Source organism: Trichechus manatus, unplaced genomic scaffold, assembly GCF_000243295.1.
Source record: "Trichechus manatus latirostris isolate Lorelei unplaced genomic scaffold, TriManLat1.0 scaffold00261, whole genome shotgun sequence".
Lineage (NCBI taxonomy): Eukaryota > Metazoa > Chordata > Mammalia > Sirenia > Trichechidae > Trichechus > Trichechus manatus.
Window position 1 is genome coordinate 175633 of NW_004444197.1, and position 16747 is coordinate 192379.

Genomic DNA, 16747 nt, shown 5'->3' on the forward strand with positions numbered 1-16747 from the left:
CAGGGATAGAGAACATCATACTCCTTTCTGGTCCATTGTTCCTACCTTCAGCCAACTCCCCATCCCCAGTCCCAGCAGCCAGTTCATAGACACCACACGGACGGGGGGGATGAATTCAGGTAGTGTTTTGGTTTATTATTTTAGTGTTGTCACAGTGACAAGAACCCTCACAGTGGGGAAAAAAAACTGCTAGAACCACCTTCTTGCCACCCCCCCCCCCCCCCCCGGGGTTCAGAGCCTCTGGGCCTTTCCTCTCCCACTACTTCTAGGCCTTTCCTTGGCCCTTCGCATGCTAGGATGTGGTCAGGAATCAGGACTGACCCTTTTTTCCAGCACTGGCTGTGTGCTGCATTCATGGAAAGGGGCGGGGGGAGGCTGTATACAGGTATCCAACTTGGTTACGAAGACTACCAGTTTCCACCGGGCTGTATCTCATGGCCATTTGATAAACCAGTGGCACTTCACTGCTCCAGGGTGGCCGGCTACCTTTCAGAATTTCTGTCCCAATGCAGCGTGACTGCCACCTTTCGGGATGCTACCCACATCTGGTATGGCCACCATGACTTCTGTGAACCAACAGGGCTTCCTCTTCAGAATAGTGCCCGTGCAATCTTCCTCCCTGTGGCCTTGATCCTGGGAAAGGACCCCCCTCCCCCCTCACTCGGGGGAGTTCCTGAGGCAGAGGGGCCGCTGGTGAGGACCACTGTGGCAGCAGAGGGCCTTCGCCGCTGCCGCAGGAGGAAATCGTGGGATGCTCCATCCATAGCGTAGAAGACGTTAGCGGAGGGTGGGATGGTCAGCTCTGTAGGTTCACAGGGTGGATGTCAGGCACAAACACAGTTGTTCCCCTGCAGGTGCCCAGATGTGGAAGCATCCCATTGATGGGCACCACTCTCCTCCCAAGCCTGCCTTTCCCTGTGGCCTCTGACCTCGCTCCCCTGGTAGCAGTTGCACTAGCTCATACTCTGAAGCCACTGCAGAATCACGATTGTTTTTCTCAAGGACACGACTGATGACACTTGGAGCCTTGTCCTGGCTGGTCACCTGGCAGCAACAAAGACCAAAAGAGCAATAAATCTCTCCATGATGACCTGTGCTTCCCATCCTTCTAACCCTAGCCACTGACCCCCAACTGAAAAAGGCTACCTACGTCCAACCTTCTAAAGTGGAAAGGGAAACCCAGTGTAGTGGCTCCTGTACCCCATTAGCCAGCCCACACAGCACCCAGTGGAATAGGGCTGCTTCCCTGGGGGGAAATAGCTGTGAGTTCTCAAAATCTAATATGGCCACCAAAAGTTCAAGGTGCAGCAGCTAATGCAAAGTAGGTGTCAAAATAAAACATGGCTGCCAAAATCAGAGGTCAGAATTAAAACTAGAATCATCCTCCCATTTGGCTACCCAAACCTAGGATAACACGTAGAGTCCAACAAAGCACCATCCTTCACCCTACTCGGGCCAGAGCTCCCTCACCAAGATGCTCTTGTAGACACTGCCATCTTCCCCCAGTTCCATCTGGACACGGATGATCTGGCAATCAGAGGCCCCTGGCCCAGGCCCCCCTCCCCCATATCCAGTCCCCCTGGAGGTCCCTTCTGCTCCCCCACTGAGGGGGGTGCCACAGGAGGCGGAGCGTCGGTGACCTCGAGAAGGCCGAGGGGAGGAGGATGGGGGAGAGAGGTGGCTGGGGTCAGCTGGACTGTGCAGGGAGGGAGTATTTTCCAGGACGGAATCCAGAGATGAGACAGATGGCCACTTCATGTGCTGGAGGGACAAACAACACGGGGGACTGGCATGACGGCAAGGAGGGTAAGGAAGACACACTCAGAATCAGGGTCAGTGTCAAGGTCAGAGATCAGGAGCAGAGCTCACCTGGGCCAGCCGGGCCAGCAGAGGAGCAGGGGTTCCAGGCACCTCATCTCCTCCCATACTGGGCCGGTCCCAGGACACAAAGGGGGTGGGGCCCCCAACAGAGCCTAGGACCCTGGAGTGGCAGAAGATTGGTAGGGTCAGAGGAAGAATAGCAAGACCCTAAGAGACCACCCCCAACTGCTGACTCCCTCACTCTGTCCACTGTGAGATGACCAGCGTCGGCCGAAGCACCCGTGGGGCAGGAGGGTCACTGATACCAGGTGGCTCTACCTCACAGGACACACGGTGGCTGGGGAGGGGGACAATGGGCAGAGATCAGGACATGGCACACCAATCCCCCCATACCTAGCATGAGCCCTGGGGTCCCAATCTCCCCCAGCCAGTCACCTCTGGGCTTCTGTCAGTGGCCGGAGCCCCTGCAGCCACTGCTGGATATCAGGGTCAGGTCGAAGATCATAGCCACGACATTTGTTCTGGAGCTGCCGCAGCTCAGAAAGGACAGCAAATTCCTAGGAAGGAGCCTTCAGACTGCAGGAGCCAAAACATGGACCCCCGACTTTCCCCTCTCTCCCTTTCCTGGGACATGGAAGGGGTTTATTATGGGTTGAATTATGTCCTCCAAAAATATGTGTTGTAAATCTTAATCTCTATGCCTGTGGTTATAATCCCATTTGGGAATGGGTTGTCTTGTTATGTTAATGAGGCAGGATTAGTGTAGGGTGTATCTTGAGTCAATCTCTTTTGAGATATAAAAGAGATTAAACAAGGAAGCACAGTAGAGATGGGGGAAGAGGGATGCCAAGCCACATGAAGATCGCCCAGGAGCAGAAGCTCGGAAGTAACAAGGACCTTCCCCCAGAGCCAGCACCCTGAACTCGGACTTCTAGCCTCCTAAACTGTGAGAAAATAAATTTCTGTTTGTTAAAGCCACCCACTTGTGGTATTTCTGTTATAGCAGCACTAGATAACTAAGACGGGGTGACAAGCATCCAGCCATGCACTGCTCTCACCTTCCTCCGCTTGTCAAAATTGATGTAGCCATTCTGGAAAGACATGGGGATGGGGTGAGAGTCCTAACCCTGCCTTCCAGGCCACAGAGAGATAATACCCCCTCCCAAACACACCACACACATACATACACACCTAAACTCAAAACCCTCACCTTGGCCTGACTCCCTCATCTCACTCCTCCTCCCCTTCACATCTATCAAGCCATAAGCATTCGACATAGAAATTGTGTCCACTTTACAAATGAGAAAACTGGGGCTCCAAGAGTATAGAAACTTGCCCAAGGTCCCAGTATTTGTTTATTTAACAAACTCTATATAATGCTTGGTGCTGTAATAGTTAAGCACTCAGCTGCTAACCCACCAGCCACTCCATGGGAGAAAGATGTGGCAGTCGGCTTCGTAAAGATTACAGCCTAGGAAACCCTGTGGGGCAGTTCTACTCTGTCCTATAGGGTTGCTATGAATTGGAATCAACTCAACAGCACAGGAAAACAAGGCACAAAGGGAGTCTCTAGCACAAACAGTTATGCACTCAACTATAACCAGAAGGCTGGCAGTTCAAACCCACCTAGAGGTGCCTTGGAAGAAAGGCCTGGCAATCTGCTTCCAAAAGATCACAGCATTGAAAATTCCATGGAGTGCAGTTCTATTCTGCACATATGGGGTCACCATGATTTGGAAGTGACTCAACAACAACTGGTTTGGTTTGGTTTTTTGTAAAGCACTGAGGCACAAAGGGGTTAAGCAACTTGCCAAAGTTAACAAAGACAGAACCCCTGCAATCTAGCTCCAGAGTTCTCAGCTGTTATGCCTTACAGCCCCTTTCTGTGGGGTACTGCTGTCTGACCCTGAGGCCCACTTGTTACATCAGCAAAACACACACACTAACCTCCAGCTCATCCTTGGAGGCTGCATCCAGCATCACGAGATCCTTCAGGAAGGTGCCAAGGTATGGGACCACACCCTGAGGTCAGGAGTCAGGGTCAGACACCCTTGCCATGATCTGAGGATTCTCCACTCCCCCCACCTCCCTACCCCATTGCCTGAGAGAACAAACTGAATTCTTGCTGTGCCTCCCCCTCCCATCCCTCAAGCTGCTCCCCACCCGAGGCTTCTCCTTCACAACCACCCACCACTAATCACTCACCCCACCTCGGGAGCCAGACCTCGGGGATTTCTTGGAGTTTGGCTCTAGAGGGGGCTGTAGCTTCACCTCCTGGTAGTGACAGAACAGAAAATATGAAGGGGTGGTAGGGGTGTGGGGGAGGAGTGGGGAGCAGGGATGGCTAGGAACACCAGGGCCAGGGTCTTACCTGCAGGAGTAGCTCCCTGCTCTGGGAGTAATTATCCTCTTCAGAGAAAATCTGGCAGAGGCTGGAGAAGACTCTGAGGCTGTCCCTGGGTGATGAAGGGCAGTGACCCTGAGGACAGGCCTGGCTCAGCCACCCCCTCTTCCCAGCCCTCTGAAAGACCCCCATCCCCAGTCTAGGGCCTCACCCCACCCACCTGGCTGTTTCCCCCCAGGCTGCCCGAAGCCTGTGGATGGGGCTGGACTGCAGGGCAGACACAACAGCATAAACTGAAGAGAAGTTTCGAAGCAGACGGCACTCCTGCAGGGAAGTTGTTCACAGGTCACACAGAGAGGCATTAGCTGTGGGACCCCTCTCCAAACCATGGTCCCCAACAGGACCAGTTCTCTCTCTGACCTCTGCCACACGGATCCACTTCTCCAGGAGCCGGGCCCTCTGTGGTGGGCGAAGTGGCCGTATGGTCACCTCCTCAAGCCCCTCTCCAGCTGAGGTAGCTCCCAGGACAGAGCTGACCACTGCCCCTGCCACCTTGTTGAACTGTGTGACAGTGGCTCGGACAGATGGGCAGAGGTGGGAATGTCCTGGTCGGTCTCTGTGACCCCACAGGCCCCCCAGGCACTGAGAGGGGACCAATTTGAGAAACAGCTCCTACAGGGCAGAGGTTAGAGGTTAAAGTTCAGAGTCAAGCGAGGTCAGCCTTCTAATAGCAGGGGTCTGAGGATCTCAGGTGGCCAAGGAACCAGAGGGCATAAGGTTTGAAGGGCAACAACCAAGGGGAGAAGGGAAAAGGTCAGAACTGGGCAGACAGAGAAGACTAGGAGCTGGATCAGGAAGGGTTGGAAGCAAGGAAAGGATCTGGACTCAAGGAGAGGTTAGTAAGGGGTCAGAAGGCGTGGGGGTCAGAGATCAGGGTCTCACCGCATCTAGCAGGGTCAGCTGTTCGGCCAAGTGGTCAGCGAGGAACACCAGGACATCCGTGGGGTCAGCAGGGGGGTCGCCAGGGGGGGCCAGGGGCTTAGGAAGGTCGGGGGCCTGGGGGTCCACCCGGGACCGGAGGTTGCGGATGAGTTCAGCGCTGCACCCCCCAACACCCTCCCCTGCTGCATACCCTGTCCGAAGCAAGAAGCTCTCAAGCCGGTCAAGCTGACCCTTGACCTCAGAGCCAAAATCCTCAGGGTGAGAGGCCAGCCAGGTTGACAGTACAGAGATGGCTACCCTGGGAGGAGGGGAATCAGCCAGGGGTCAGAGGTCAAGCTGCAGCTTGGATAGAGGGGATTGACAAGTTAAGAATCAAGGGTCACTCACCCTGTTGTCCTCTCTAGTTCATCAGTAGGATGAGATTCAAGGGCTTCCAGCCTGGGGAAAGGAAAAAAATCCCTCTGTCCATATTTCCAAACTCCCTGTGGCTTTGACTATTTTGGAAGAGCCAAATAGTCTGGCTTTAGGAAGTCCAGACTCATCCATGACCTCTGGTCCCTTTTGATCCCTGACCTGTCAGCTATAAGCCCCAGAAGAGCAGACGTAGAGGTGAAGGCCTGGTGGGTGGCCAGAAAAGTTGAGGTGAAGGTCACGTCAGCCCCTGATGTCCGGGCATCCAGTAAGTGTTTCACCAGGGCCTCCAGAGTGCCAGCTCGAAGTCGTCTGGAGGAGCGTTGGGGAGGTGTGGGGGCCTGGGGGAGACAGAGGGCCAGTCATTGAGCCTTTCCTCAACCCAAACCCTAGACTCCTGGGGACAATCCCAGACCTAGGAGATGATCCAGGTCCACTTTGCTGAAATTCAGAGAGGGCAAAAGACAGCCTAAGTCACACAGCAGAGGCCAGGTCTCCAGATGCCCAGCCTAGCACTCTGGCCAGAGGAAGGGAAACTGGGAGGTGATGGGTCAGAGGTGAGAAGTCAAAGTCATGCTCTCACCAAGGGATCAAGAGGCTGGTATTGGTAGCTTGTGACAGTAAAGGTGGCGCCATCCTCCTCCTCATCCCAGACAGACACAGGGACCTGGAGGAGCAAGGAAGAAGTCATACAGCCCACACCATTCCCCACAGCTCCCTGTCCTCGCTCACCCCTAAGCCCTATCCCCTCCTTGTACCCTCACCTGTGATGGCAGGGGATAGTACCAGCGTGTGCGAGGGATGGGGGGGGCTGGTGACCCCAGGTCTCCCCCACTGGGGCCCAGACAGCCCCCCCCTAGCCACCTAAGGGCCCGGTGGAGTCGAGGGGGGTACAGTGGGGGGGCGCACAAGGTGCAAGAACCCTGATCTTGGAGACCCCCAGATCCACTCCCCCCCAGAGCTGAACCCCAACACAGTGGAGAAGTAGGGTGCAAAGGCCAGAAGAGGAAAGTGAAAGAGGTAGAGAGCCAGAGGCAAAAACCTAGAGGAGCTGAAACCTCATCACAGGCACAGCCACAGGCCCCGCCCTCCCGCCTGTCACAGAAGGGCCCCAACCCGAAGAATTAGCCCTTCCCTTAGGCTCCCTTGCCCCCTGGTCCCTCAGGTAGGGACTCTACTCTCTTTCTCAGCCCTGGGGACCACCCCTCTCAAGGCGGCGGCTCCGATCCCAATACAGGAAGGAGAAGGGGAAGTGGGGATGATGTGTGTGTGTGGGGGGGTGTAGACTCACAGAATCACGTGGCCCCAGCACCTCCTCCGCCTGATCCCGAAAAACCAGTCCAGCCAGTCACCCTGACCTCACCCAGCCTCTGGACCCAGGAGTCCAAGACCTTGGGCCCTAAAATCCAACACCTGGCTCCTCCTGAGGCCCCAAACCCTACTCCTGGCCATCACTATTAGTCCCCGAGGAAAGTAGGTGACCAACCCTTACTCAGTCTGGGATGCGTCCCTCCAGGTCCCAGAACCTTGGCTTCCGGGCCTCCACCCAAGACCCGACTCAGCAGAGGGGGGCAGAGGGAGGGGTCGTGAAATCTGAGGGTTCCCTCCCCAATCCCGGAGTCAGAGGAGCTCGTTACTGTGGAAACAAACCCCTCCCTTCCAAACAAAAACAAGGAGGGAGACAGGGACCAAGACACAATTGCCCAGAAAGGCAGGCACACTCAGACCTCGGCCTCGAGGGCCAGAGACCGGCAGGGACACAGGCAGACTGACACTCCAGGCAGGAACAGGGCAAGTTCCTGCGGGCAGGTCCTGAGTCACACTGACACAGAAAACCTCAGAGACGCTGGAGCTCCCTGGAGCAGGGAGGCTGGCAGACACCCATTAAGAGGCGCAGAAGTAAACTAAGAGAGGAAGAGACACAGGGACACAAAGAAAGGTGGAGAGGGTCTCCGAAATGTATATGCCCCCTACCTCCCATCAACCGCGTCTCACCTCTTCTTCTTCCTCCTCCTCCTCTTCCTCCTGCCCCCCGCCCACTCCCTGGGCTCCCAGACCCCCATCCTCTTCTGGGTCTCGGCTCCGGAAGCTGCTCAGCACTACTCCCCCGGGGGGGCTCGCGTCCAAGAGCAGCCGCAGGGGCCGCGGGAGCATGGCCGATTGAAAGAATCAGCGGGGTCGGGCCATGGGGCATCTGGGGAGAGACGGGGAAGGGAACAGTGAAGAGACAAGGGGTGTAGGGGAGCCGGGCAGGGAAGGACGCGCGTGAGCGTCTAAGTAACCCGACGGGAGTCCTGAAGGGAGGGGGGAAGACAACACAGGGGTGGAATATAGGGGCCCCTGGTGCGTTTTGGGGATGAGTGGGTCACGAGTCCGGGGTCGGGCAGGGTCATAGGGTGCTCTGGCTCTAACCTGCTCGGGAGGGGCGGGGGCAGCGCGGGTCCCGGGCAGCTGTTCCCGTCGGTCTCCGGCCCCAGACCGAATCCCCTCCCCGGCTTTTCCGCACCCCCTTGAGCCCCCCCTCGCCGGGCTCTCCGGCCCTCCCGCCCTTTCCGCTCCCCCCCGCGTCCGCCAGCTCCGAGAGCAGGAGCCAAAAGGGGAAGGAAGTGAGGACAGGAGCCAGGGCCGAGGACTAGGGAAGCGCCGGACGCCAGGGGCGCAGGTCCCCAGCTCCGCTGTTCTCAGGCCCCCTACTCCGGGATCCTGGAGCCCACGTCGCCCGGCTCCGAGTTACGATAAAGATTCCAGGCTCCAGCCCCCGGGGTAGGGCGGGGGCAGAATTTGACATTCCCCCACCCCACCTCCAACAACGAAGCTAAAATTCCCGCGAGAAACGTTTTAGGCGGGGAGGGACCCCGTAACTCCACCCCTGCGGTGTTACACTCCCCACCCCCACCCACGCGAGCAGCGGGCCTAAATCCACTCCGGCTTTTCCGAGTAGCCATCAGTTCCCGCCCCCTCACAGGGGGCGGGGCAGGAAGCCCCCGCATCCGGTTCCAGATTCGGTGTTCCGGGGTTTCCGGCACTCGAGGACGGGATCTCCACTTCCTGTGGTCGCCTTCGGAGGGCCCGCGGCTTGAGGGTGCCCCGGACGCCATTTGTGGCCTCCAGCTCTTAATTGTTTTGAAGGGAATGGGGATTGGGTGTCGCTGAGGCGTTGAGGGTTCAGGGTCATTGGGAGAAACCAGAAGTGATTAGAAGATGTATTATGCTTGGAAAGGGGGAGCTTGCGGAAGAATAAGAGGCCCGGTTGGAAGCACTGGTACACAACTTTATTCCCACACCCACACCGATTAGAACCGCTCCCCCAGTCAGTCCGCCCGAACGTCTTGTCCCTAAGAGGTCACTAAGCCGGGCCGCCACTTCCCTCATCCAACATCCAGCAGCCATTTGAGGAGTGCCCTCCAGAGGGCACCAGGTCCCGTGCCCGCGCGGGGAATACAGTAGTAGACAGGCTCCTTACAGCCCTCGAGGAACCGACAGTCCCGGAGGGAAGACAGGCATTGAACAACGATTCGCACACTTAAATAGAAACCGTGGTCAACCGTACAAGAGGGACACTAAGGCGGTTTGAGGAGAAAGAACGGGGCTGACCTAGTCTGAGGCCCAGGGAGGGCGAGGATGGACCAGGCAGAGGGAACAGTGCGCTGGGACTCGGCAGGAGCGTTTGGCCCTTTGGAGAAAAGAAATGGCCATCCATCGGTGTGAGGAGCATTAAGAAGACGGCTGGGGAGTACCAGGTGGGGTTGGAGAGGTAGGTAGGGGCCCCAACCAACAGCAATACATGGGCCAGGGCAGGAAGGCTGGGGTAGCCCCCTAGAGCAGTGGTTCTCGAAGTGTTGTCCCTGTCCTTGAGGTCCCTGAGACTATTTCAGGGGATATGTGAGGTCAAGACTATTTTCATAATAATCTGTTATTTGCTTTTTTCACTCTCATTGTCTGAAAGTGTACAGTAGTTTTCCAGAAGCTACATGATGTGTACTGACATCATTGCTCTCACAACTAATGGGATATGTGCATTTGTGTGTTCTTGTGTTTTCTTTTTTTCTAGTATGGTTAAATATCAATAGTTATAACCCACATAAGCAAAAACTCTTTAGGGTCCTTGATTACTTTTTAAGAGGTCCTGAGGCCAAAAAGTTTGACAGCCACTGCCCTAGAGCTCTAAGAAGGTGAATGTACTAAGATGTGTGCCTTGAAAAAGCATTCTAGTCGCTCAGTGGAGAATGGATTGGAGGGAGTAGGAGCAGATGACGGGGACACAATTTGGGGGAGCTACTGCAGCAGCTCAGGCCAGAGATGATGGTGCTTCAGCAGGGTGCTGGTGATAATGCCCTCACTGTACTTTCTGAAAGAGAAGTAAGAAGGACGTGAGGAATTTGGCATTTTTGAGGGCGGGGTGAAGTGCTCAGGGTCAATCCAGAGAAATAGGAACCGTCATGGGCACAGAGGGTGGGGAAAGGGTGAGGTTAACATTTTCTGTATGTTTTCTGCCTTCCTGGCACTGTGCTGAGTGCTTTGCATGCACTATCATTCTGTTAGGTGCTTTCTAGTCAATTTCCACTTAGCAACTCCATGTGACAGAGTAGAACTGCCTCATATGGTTTTCTAGGCTGAAATCTTTACCAGGCCAGGTCTTTCTCCGGCAGAGTTGCTGGGTGGGTTCCAAATGCCAACCTTTCAGTTAGCAGCCCAGCACTTAACCATTGTGCCACCAGGGCTCCTTTTACATGCACTGTCTCCTTTAATTCTCTCAACAGCCCTCTGAGGCTGTGCTGTCCACTACATAGCCACCACCCACATGTGGATATTGAGCATTTGAAATGTCGCTAGTCTGAATTGAGATGTGGTAAAAGTTTAAAATAAACACTGGTTTTTGAAACTTAGTGCAGAAAAATACTATCATTTCTTACATTGATTTACATGTTGAAATAATATTTTGGAATATATAGGTTAAGTTAAATGTTTTATTAAAATTAATTTCACCTGTTTCTTTTAACTTTTTAAATGTGGTTACTAGATTATTTAGATTTACATACGTGGCTTGCATTGTATTTCTATTAGCGCTACCTAAGTAATTTTTGTTATCCTGGTGTTAACAAACTTCCAAAGAAACTGAGGTATAGGTTAAGTAGCTTGTTCAAGGGGTCCTACAATTTAAGGATCTAAGCAGCAGGTGTGTGTGAATTCTAAGCCCAGGTACTGCCACCACACCAGCAGCTTCCCTCCATGGGTGATGAGTCGGTGGAAGGGAATAAAATGAGAAGGGAAAGATAAGGGGAGGTGGAGGTGTTGTTACCTTTTCCTTTGAATCCTTGGAAGTGGACTGGTAGGCAGCTATGGAGAGAGATTGAGAAGGAATGGGATGGGGGAAGTGGAGAGGGGCAGAGGGATGGGTGTCAGGCTGCTGGGAGTAGGTGGGAATGTCCATAAGTAGAGGGTTACCGTAGGGTGGGGCTCACACTCACCGACCCAGCCCAGTGCCTTGATGAGGCCAAGGAGGAGAAAGGCTGAGAGGAAGAGGCCGATGCCATCCTCTAGGGAGGGCCTGGAGAGGCCTGGCAGGCAGAAGGGGAGAGAATGAGCTCCATGCAGGCCCCAGCCCCTGGCCCTAGCCAGCCCCAGCCCTTGTGGTTCCACAGTGCTCCTGGATCTTACCTGCCACCTCCAGGGTGACCTCAGCGCTGCGCCCTGAGGCAGGCAGGCTAGGGTGGTGGATGCGACAGGCGTAGCGCGTCCCATGCTGCTCACTGGTGGCGGGAGGCAGCTGTAGGTGCCCAGAGAGGCTGACAGAGCCGTCAGAGTGGTGGCGCAGGGCAGAGAGCCACTTCTGCCCCTCGGTCTTTCGAGAGCCACCCTTTGGGCCACCCCGGAGCTCCCACTCCACCTCCAGGCCCTCGGAGGGGTAGAAGTGGGACGCGAGGCAGACCAATTCTGGGGGCGCCTTCCCTGGAGCAGCCCATACCAGAGGTGCTGGCATCAGGGACACTTTAGGGGGCTCTAAGAAAAGAGTAGGAAGTGGGCATAGGGGAATCAACCCACTCTCCTGCCTCAGAGACCCTCAGCTTGCCTTCTGGACTACCAAAACTGAGGGGGTTTGGGTTTCCTCTCCTAGGATGGGAAACCCACTGTCTCCCCATTGGTGCTTCACAGGAATCACCATGTTAAAGCCCCTCAGATTCCCAGGGATCCCTCACCCCTCCCATTGCCCCTCTGACTCCCAAGGACCCCAATCCATCTCCCCTCACTCAAGCACCCTGTCCTCCATCATTCCTCCCCTTCTCATGGCAACCTCTAATCCCAGTGCCCACCCCCTATCCATGGGGACCCCTACCCCTGCACTCACGGTACACAGCGAGCTCCAGGGTGACCTGTACTTGCAGGTATGGCAGGTGGATGGTGGCCAGATAGGTGCCCTCCTGGAAAGGTTGCACTGCAGGCAGCTGGAGGGTCCCATTCCCAGTCCATGGGCCCCATGGCTCATTGTCATCCCATGCAGTAAATGTCACTGCCCCCTCTTGGGCTGCTGGCATTTGCCCACCCAGCCCAGGGGTTGCGGCCAGGAGCAGGTGCCCTTTACCCAGGTGCTGGCGTCGCCACTCCAGCCCAAAGGGAGGGGGACCTAGGGCCAGGGATGTAGCAGCCTCAGAGGAGGGGGGCATATAGGCAAAGCTCAAGTCCAGTTTGGCATCCTGGCCCAGTCGAATTCGAGGGGCAGGGGTGTAGGTGAGGACGGTCAGCACCACTGGGGAAGATGGAGGCAGAGTGGGAGGGCAATGAGGGAGAGAAAGGAGGAGAAAAAAAAGAGAAATGGGTTAGAGGGAGAACTCAGCTGCAATTTACCCACCCCTCAGAAGATACCTTCTTTTCTGACACTGTCTCCCACCCCTCCCTGCAAATCCCCCTTTGTGCTGGGACTGAGTGGCACTCAGTTTTGCTGGGAATGAGCAGAGGTCTAGGGGTGAATTGGGGCAGTTAGTGGGTATATCCCTTGATGGTGGCTCTCAACACACAGCCCACTTGAGCCCTGGGGACAGTGAGATCTGAGGGTACTTCTGACAGCCTGAACCAGTCCAATCTCCAGGCATCACCTTTAAAAGCCAGGCTTTTGTGGTTGCTGGTGAAGACAGTAATGGCCTGTGATCATCAATCCTATGGTGCTGTACTTGTTAACTCTGGAAGGTTGCAGCTCTAGCCTGGACCTGAGTACAGATGTCTGTGCTCTACTGAGGCAGTGTAGTGCAGTGGTTAAGTGCCTGGAGCCTGGCTGCCTTGATTCAAATCCCAACTTTGCAATTATTTACCAAGTAATTATGGAGCCCTGGTGGCGCAGTGGTTAAGAGCTTGGCTGCTAGCTGAAAGGTCAGCAGTTCTTACCTACCAGCTGCTCCTTGGAAACCCTATGGGGCAGTTCTGCTCTGTCCTATAGGGTCGCTATGAGTCGGAATCAAATTGATGGCAACGGGTTTGGTTTCTTTTTTTTTTTTGGTTTACCAAGTAATTGGCCAAATTATTTTACTTGGGCCAGTTATTTCACCTTTCCATGGCTCAGCTTCCTAATCTCTAAAATAGGGATGATCAAGATAATAATAGTAGCTACCTCATGGGGGTTTTGTGAGGGTTAAATCATTTAAATACCTCTTGATATCCACATCTATTCAGTTCCTGATTTTGGATAACAAAACCAAACCCGTTGCCATTGATTTGATTCGGACTCATAGCGACCCTATAGGACAGAGTAGAACTGCCCCATAGGGTTTCCAAGGAGCAGCTGGTAGATTAGAACTGCTGACCCTTCAGCTAGCAGCCAAGCTCTTAACCACGATGCCACCAGGGCTCCAATAACAAAGATACCTCTATATGAAAGGCAAAAGGTACTTTAAGCAGTGCCTAGAACAGAGTAAGTCTACAAAAGTGTTTGCTATGATTATATCTAACTGCCAAACAAACTTAACATGCCTCCAACTCAAAAGAATCTCTGCAACATCCCCTACCCTGCTTGAATGCCTGCCTTCCTTGCCTTGAGGAACAGTCACCACCAGTCCCCCAGGCTCAAGGCAAACATTTGGAGTCACTCAGATGCCTTCCTCTAATTCATTCAACAAATATATATTGAGCACCTAGGATGTTCAAGATGCAGATGTAGTGCTAGAGGATAAAGTGGACAAGACAGGCACTCCCTGCCCTCAAGTTGCTTACATTCTAGTGAAGGAGACAGACTGCCAAATATAATGTGCTATGTTCTATCCCCACTGTGCTCTAAGGCTGTCTCCCAAATAGCTCTCACTTGTTTCTAACTTAGGTTCTCATCAACATATTTGGACAATTACAACAGTCTCCCCCCTGGTCTTGCTATCCTCAGTTTCTCTCCCCTTCAAGTCATCCTCCACGCTGTAGCCAGTGTAGGTACGGGTCACTTGCCTGTTTAAAAATCCCAGCTTTCTAGAAGGCAGCAGCTAAAGGCACAGGTTGAGCTAGATGGCCTAGGTTCAATTCCTCACCTTACTCCTTACAAACTGTGTGTCCTTGGGTAAGTCACCTAACTGCCCTGTGCCTCAGTTTTCTTTATCTGTAAAATGGGGAAAATACCAGAAAACCAAACCCATTACTTCCGAGTCAATTCCAACTCATAGTGACCCTACAGGACAAAGTAGAACTGCCCCTGTAGGGTTTCCAAGGCTGTAAATTTTTACAGAAGCAGACTGCCACATCTTTCTCCCACAGAGCAGCTGGTAGGTTCAAATCACTGACCTTTTGGTTAGCAGCCAAGCACTTTAACCACTGTGCCACCATGGCTCCTTAAAATGGGAATAATAGTAGTACCTATTTTTTATGGTAAAATTCCTGTACTGAAAATGGTTATCGTGCTCAGCTGCTAACTGAAAGATTGGAAGTTCGAGTCTACCCAGGGGTCACTGGGAAGAAAGGCTTGGTGATCTACTTAGAAAAGTCAACCATTGAAAATCCAATGTAGCACAGTTCTACTTTGACACACATGGGGTCATCATGAGTTGGAGTTGACTCAAGGGCAACTGTTTTTTGTTTTTTTGTTTTTTCCTATTGTTGTTAAGAGGAATAAGTGAAATTATGCATGTAAAGTGCTAAGAACACAGCCTGGCATATAGAAAATACTCAATAAATGTTAGCTGTTACTATTTTCATTACTACCACCATCATCATGGACTTGCCAGCTACCTTGAGGAGGTCACTTAATCTTTATTTTCCTCATTAGTCCAATGACCTGATCCTTGCCTGCCTGTTATAAGAATCAAATAACAGAGTTTTTTTGAAAAATGACCAAAAAATAATCTTCTGATAGTTCACCATCATCTATAGGCTAAAGATGAGCTTTCAAGGTACTTGATAATCCAGCCCCAACTCACCTTTCCCAAGTTCTCTTGCACCCTAAGAAGCAGCCACATAGAATCCTTTTCTTGCGCCTAGCAGAAGCTCTAACCATTGGGAATCTCTCTGCTTTGCTCATGAAGTCCCTTCATTTTACAGTGCCCTTTCCCATTTTCTCCCAAACATCTAAATACTCTGTGTCCTACAGAGGTGTGGCCAAGATGGCGGAGTAGCCGGACACTTCCAGTGGACCCTCTTACATCAAAGACCAGAAAAAACAAGTGAATCGATTATATATGGCAATCTGGGAGCCCTGAACATCAAAGGCAGAGTTGAAGAACCGGACTGAGTGGCAGGGGGAGGGAGAGATGGTTTGGAAGCAGCGAAGAGTTGCCAGACCTGACCTGGCGAGAGCCTGAGCCCTTCAGGCCTGATCAGCTCGGGGGTGAGCGGTGAGGCAGGCAGGCGGCAGTGCTTGGGAGGCACGTTTTCCGCACTGAGAAAGACCCAGTGCCAGAGAGTCTACATGGCCACCCAGAACCAGTGAGAAGCAGCCCTGGATCGGCGAAAGGTAAGTACTTGCATATGGCCTACTGCATGGATCAAAAACACCCCTCTTAGGGAAAAACCTCTCTCTCATTTACCTCCCCGCTGCCTGCTCTGCACTGGGTCCTGGACCATCTCCGGCAATTGCTGAGTCCCCTGGGCCAGAAGCAGGATCAGTCACACACCCGGAGCCATTCTCCCTACCTTGGAGAGTGAACAAATTAACAAACGGGGAAAAATAAACTGCCAGCTCCCCTAAGCCAGGAACCCAGGGTAGGCACAGCTCCTTTGCCTAGGCACAGGCATAAGGGATCCACAGACTTTGAGTGCCTTTCCCCCTGCATAGACTTGTGTGGGCCCATTTCAACAGTGAAGGCCCTCATTACCACAGTACAACAGGGTATATACCTGAAGTCTAACTTCAACTGTTTCAGCTGTGAAGTGGCAGGTTCTTGACATTTGACACTTCTCTGCCCATTAAGCAGGGTCTTCACCTACCCACATCAGGGGCCTGAGGACTGGTGGCTCCACCCATGCCACCTAGCCACCTGCGATAGGGACCCATAAATAAGAGGTGCCCCCAGTCCTTACAGCCAACAGCATTAGGTGCTCATAGTCCAGTTGCAAAACCCATCAACCTACGCACTCTAGGGAACAGGGACACGCCTTCCTCCTGGACACTCGGGGGCAGCCGTCAGCCCCCTGCCTTGCTCAGAGTGTGTCCCCCTACTGCAGCCAGATGCCTGTGCCTACACCAATCACCTTTGCCTGTCTAGGACTGTAAGTGAGAGCCTACACCACAGACTTGGTGGCTATCTACCTGGGCACCTGAGCTGAATCCATACAGGAGGAGTGGGTGGACTCCCGAGCTTATGTACCTAGTAACAGATCTAACCACCTGGTGACAGGACATTAGAGCTTCAAAGGTGCCAATAATTAAACTAGCTCATATGAGCAGCCTATTTGGGCATATCAAAACAAAACAAGAAGCTAGGACATAGTAAGCAAACATAAAATAAATATAATAACTTATTGATGGCTTAGAGACAACAGTCAATATCAAATCACATAAAGAGGCAATCCATGATGGCTTCAGCAAGCTCCCAAAATAAAGAATCTAGAAATTTTCCAAAAGAAAAAAACTTCTTGGAATTACCAGAGGCAGAATACAAAAGATTAATATACAGAACTCTGCAAGAAATTAGGAAGGAAAGTAAGCAAAATGCAGAACACACAATACAGGAAATTAAAAAGAGAAGAGCATAATGACAAATTTAACAGGCTGCAAGAATGCATAGAGAGACAGCAATCAGAAATCCAGAAGATTAACAATAAAAT

At 53.0% G+C, this 16747-nt stretch overlaps 2 protein-coding genes across 3 annotated transcripts in view; both read right to left on the reverse strand.

The window, feature by feature from the left end:
• Positions 1–236: 236 nt before the first annotated feature.
• On the reverse strand, positions 237–7970 carry RGL2 (ral guanine nucleotide dissociation stimulator like 2). The gene is made up of 18 exons (XM_004389808.2): positions 7931–7970; positions 7514–7712; positions 6102–6185; positions 5681–5859; positions 5495–5545; positions 5108–5405; positions 4586–4837; positions 4386–4489; positions 4193–4277; positions 4027–4095; positions 3769–3843; positions 2880–2912; positions 2257–2378; positions 2063–2158; positions 1870–1981; positions 1471–1761; positions 930–1044; positions 237–802 (listed from the first exon to the last, which is right to left on the reverse strand). Exons 2-18 carry the CDS (start codon positions 7670–7672, stop codon positions 591–593), a joined length of 2337 nt encoding a protein of 778 aa, XP_004389865.1. The 5' UTR covers positions 7673–7712; positions 7931–7970; the 3' UTR covers positions 237–590.
• Positions 7971–8461: 491 nt separating this feature from the next.
• The window catches only part of TAPBP (TAP binding protein), a 14118-nt gene continuing 5832 nt past the window's right edge, over positions 8462–16747 (reverse strand). Inside the window, exons 4-8 of one of the 2 annotated variants that reach the window (XM_004389809.2) lie at positions 11865–12263; positions 11177–11518; positions 10987–11076; positions 10818–10855; positions 8462–9866 (exon numbers count right to left, since the gene is read on the reverse strand). In XM_004389809.2, the coding sequence (XP_004389866.1) occupies positions 9855–9866; positions 10818–10855; positions 10987–11076; positions 11177–11518; positions 11865–12263 (881 nt within the window). In that variant the 3' untranslated portion in view covers positions 8462–9854. The remainder of the gene's footprint in view (positions 9867–10817; positions 10856–10986; positions 11077–11176; positions 11519–11864; positions 12264–16747) is intronic. The other variant, XM_023724790.1, reaches the window with a different exon arrangement.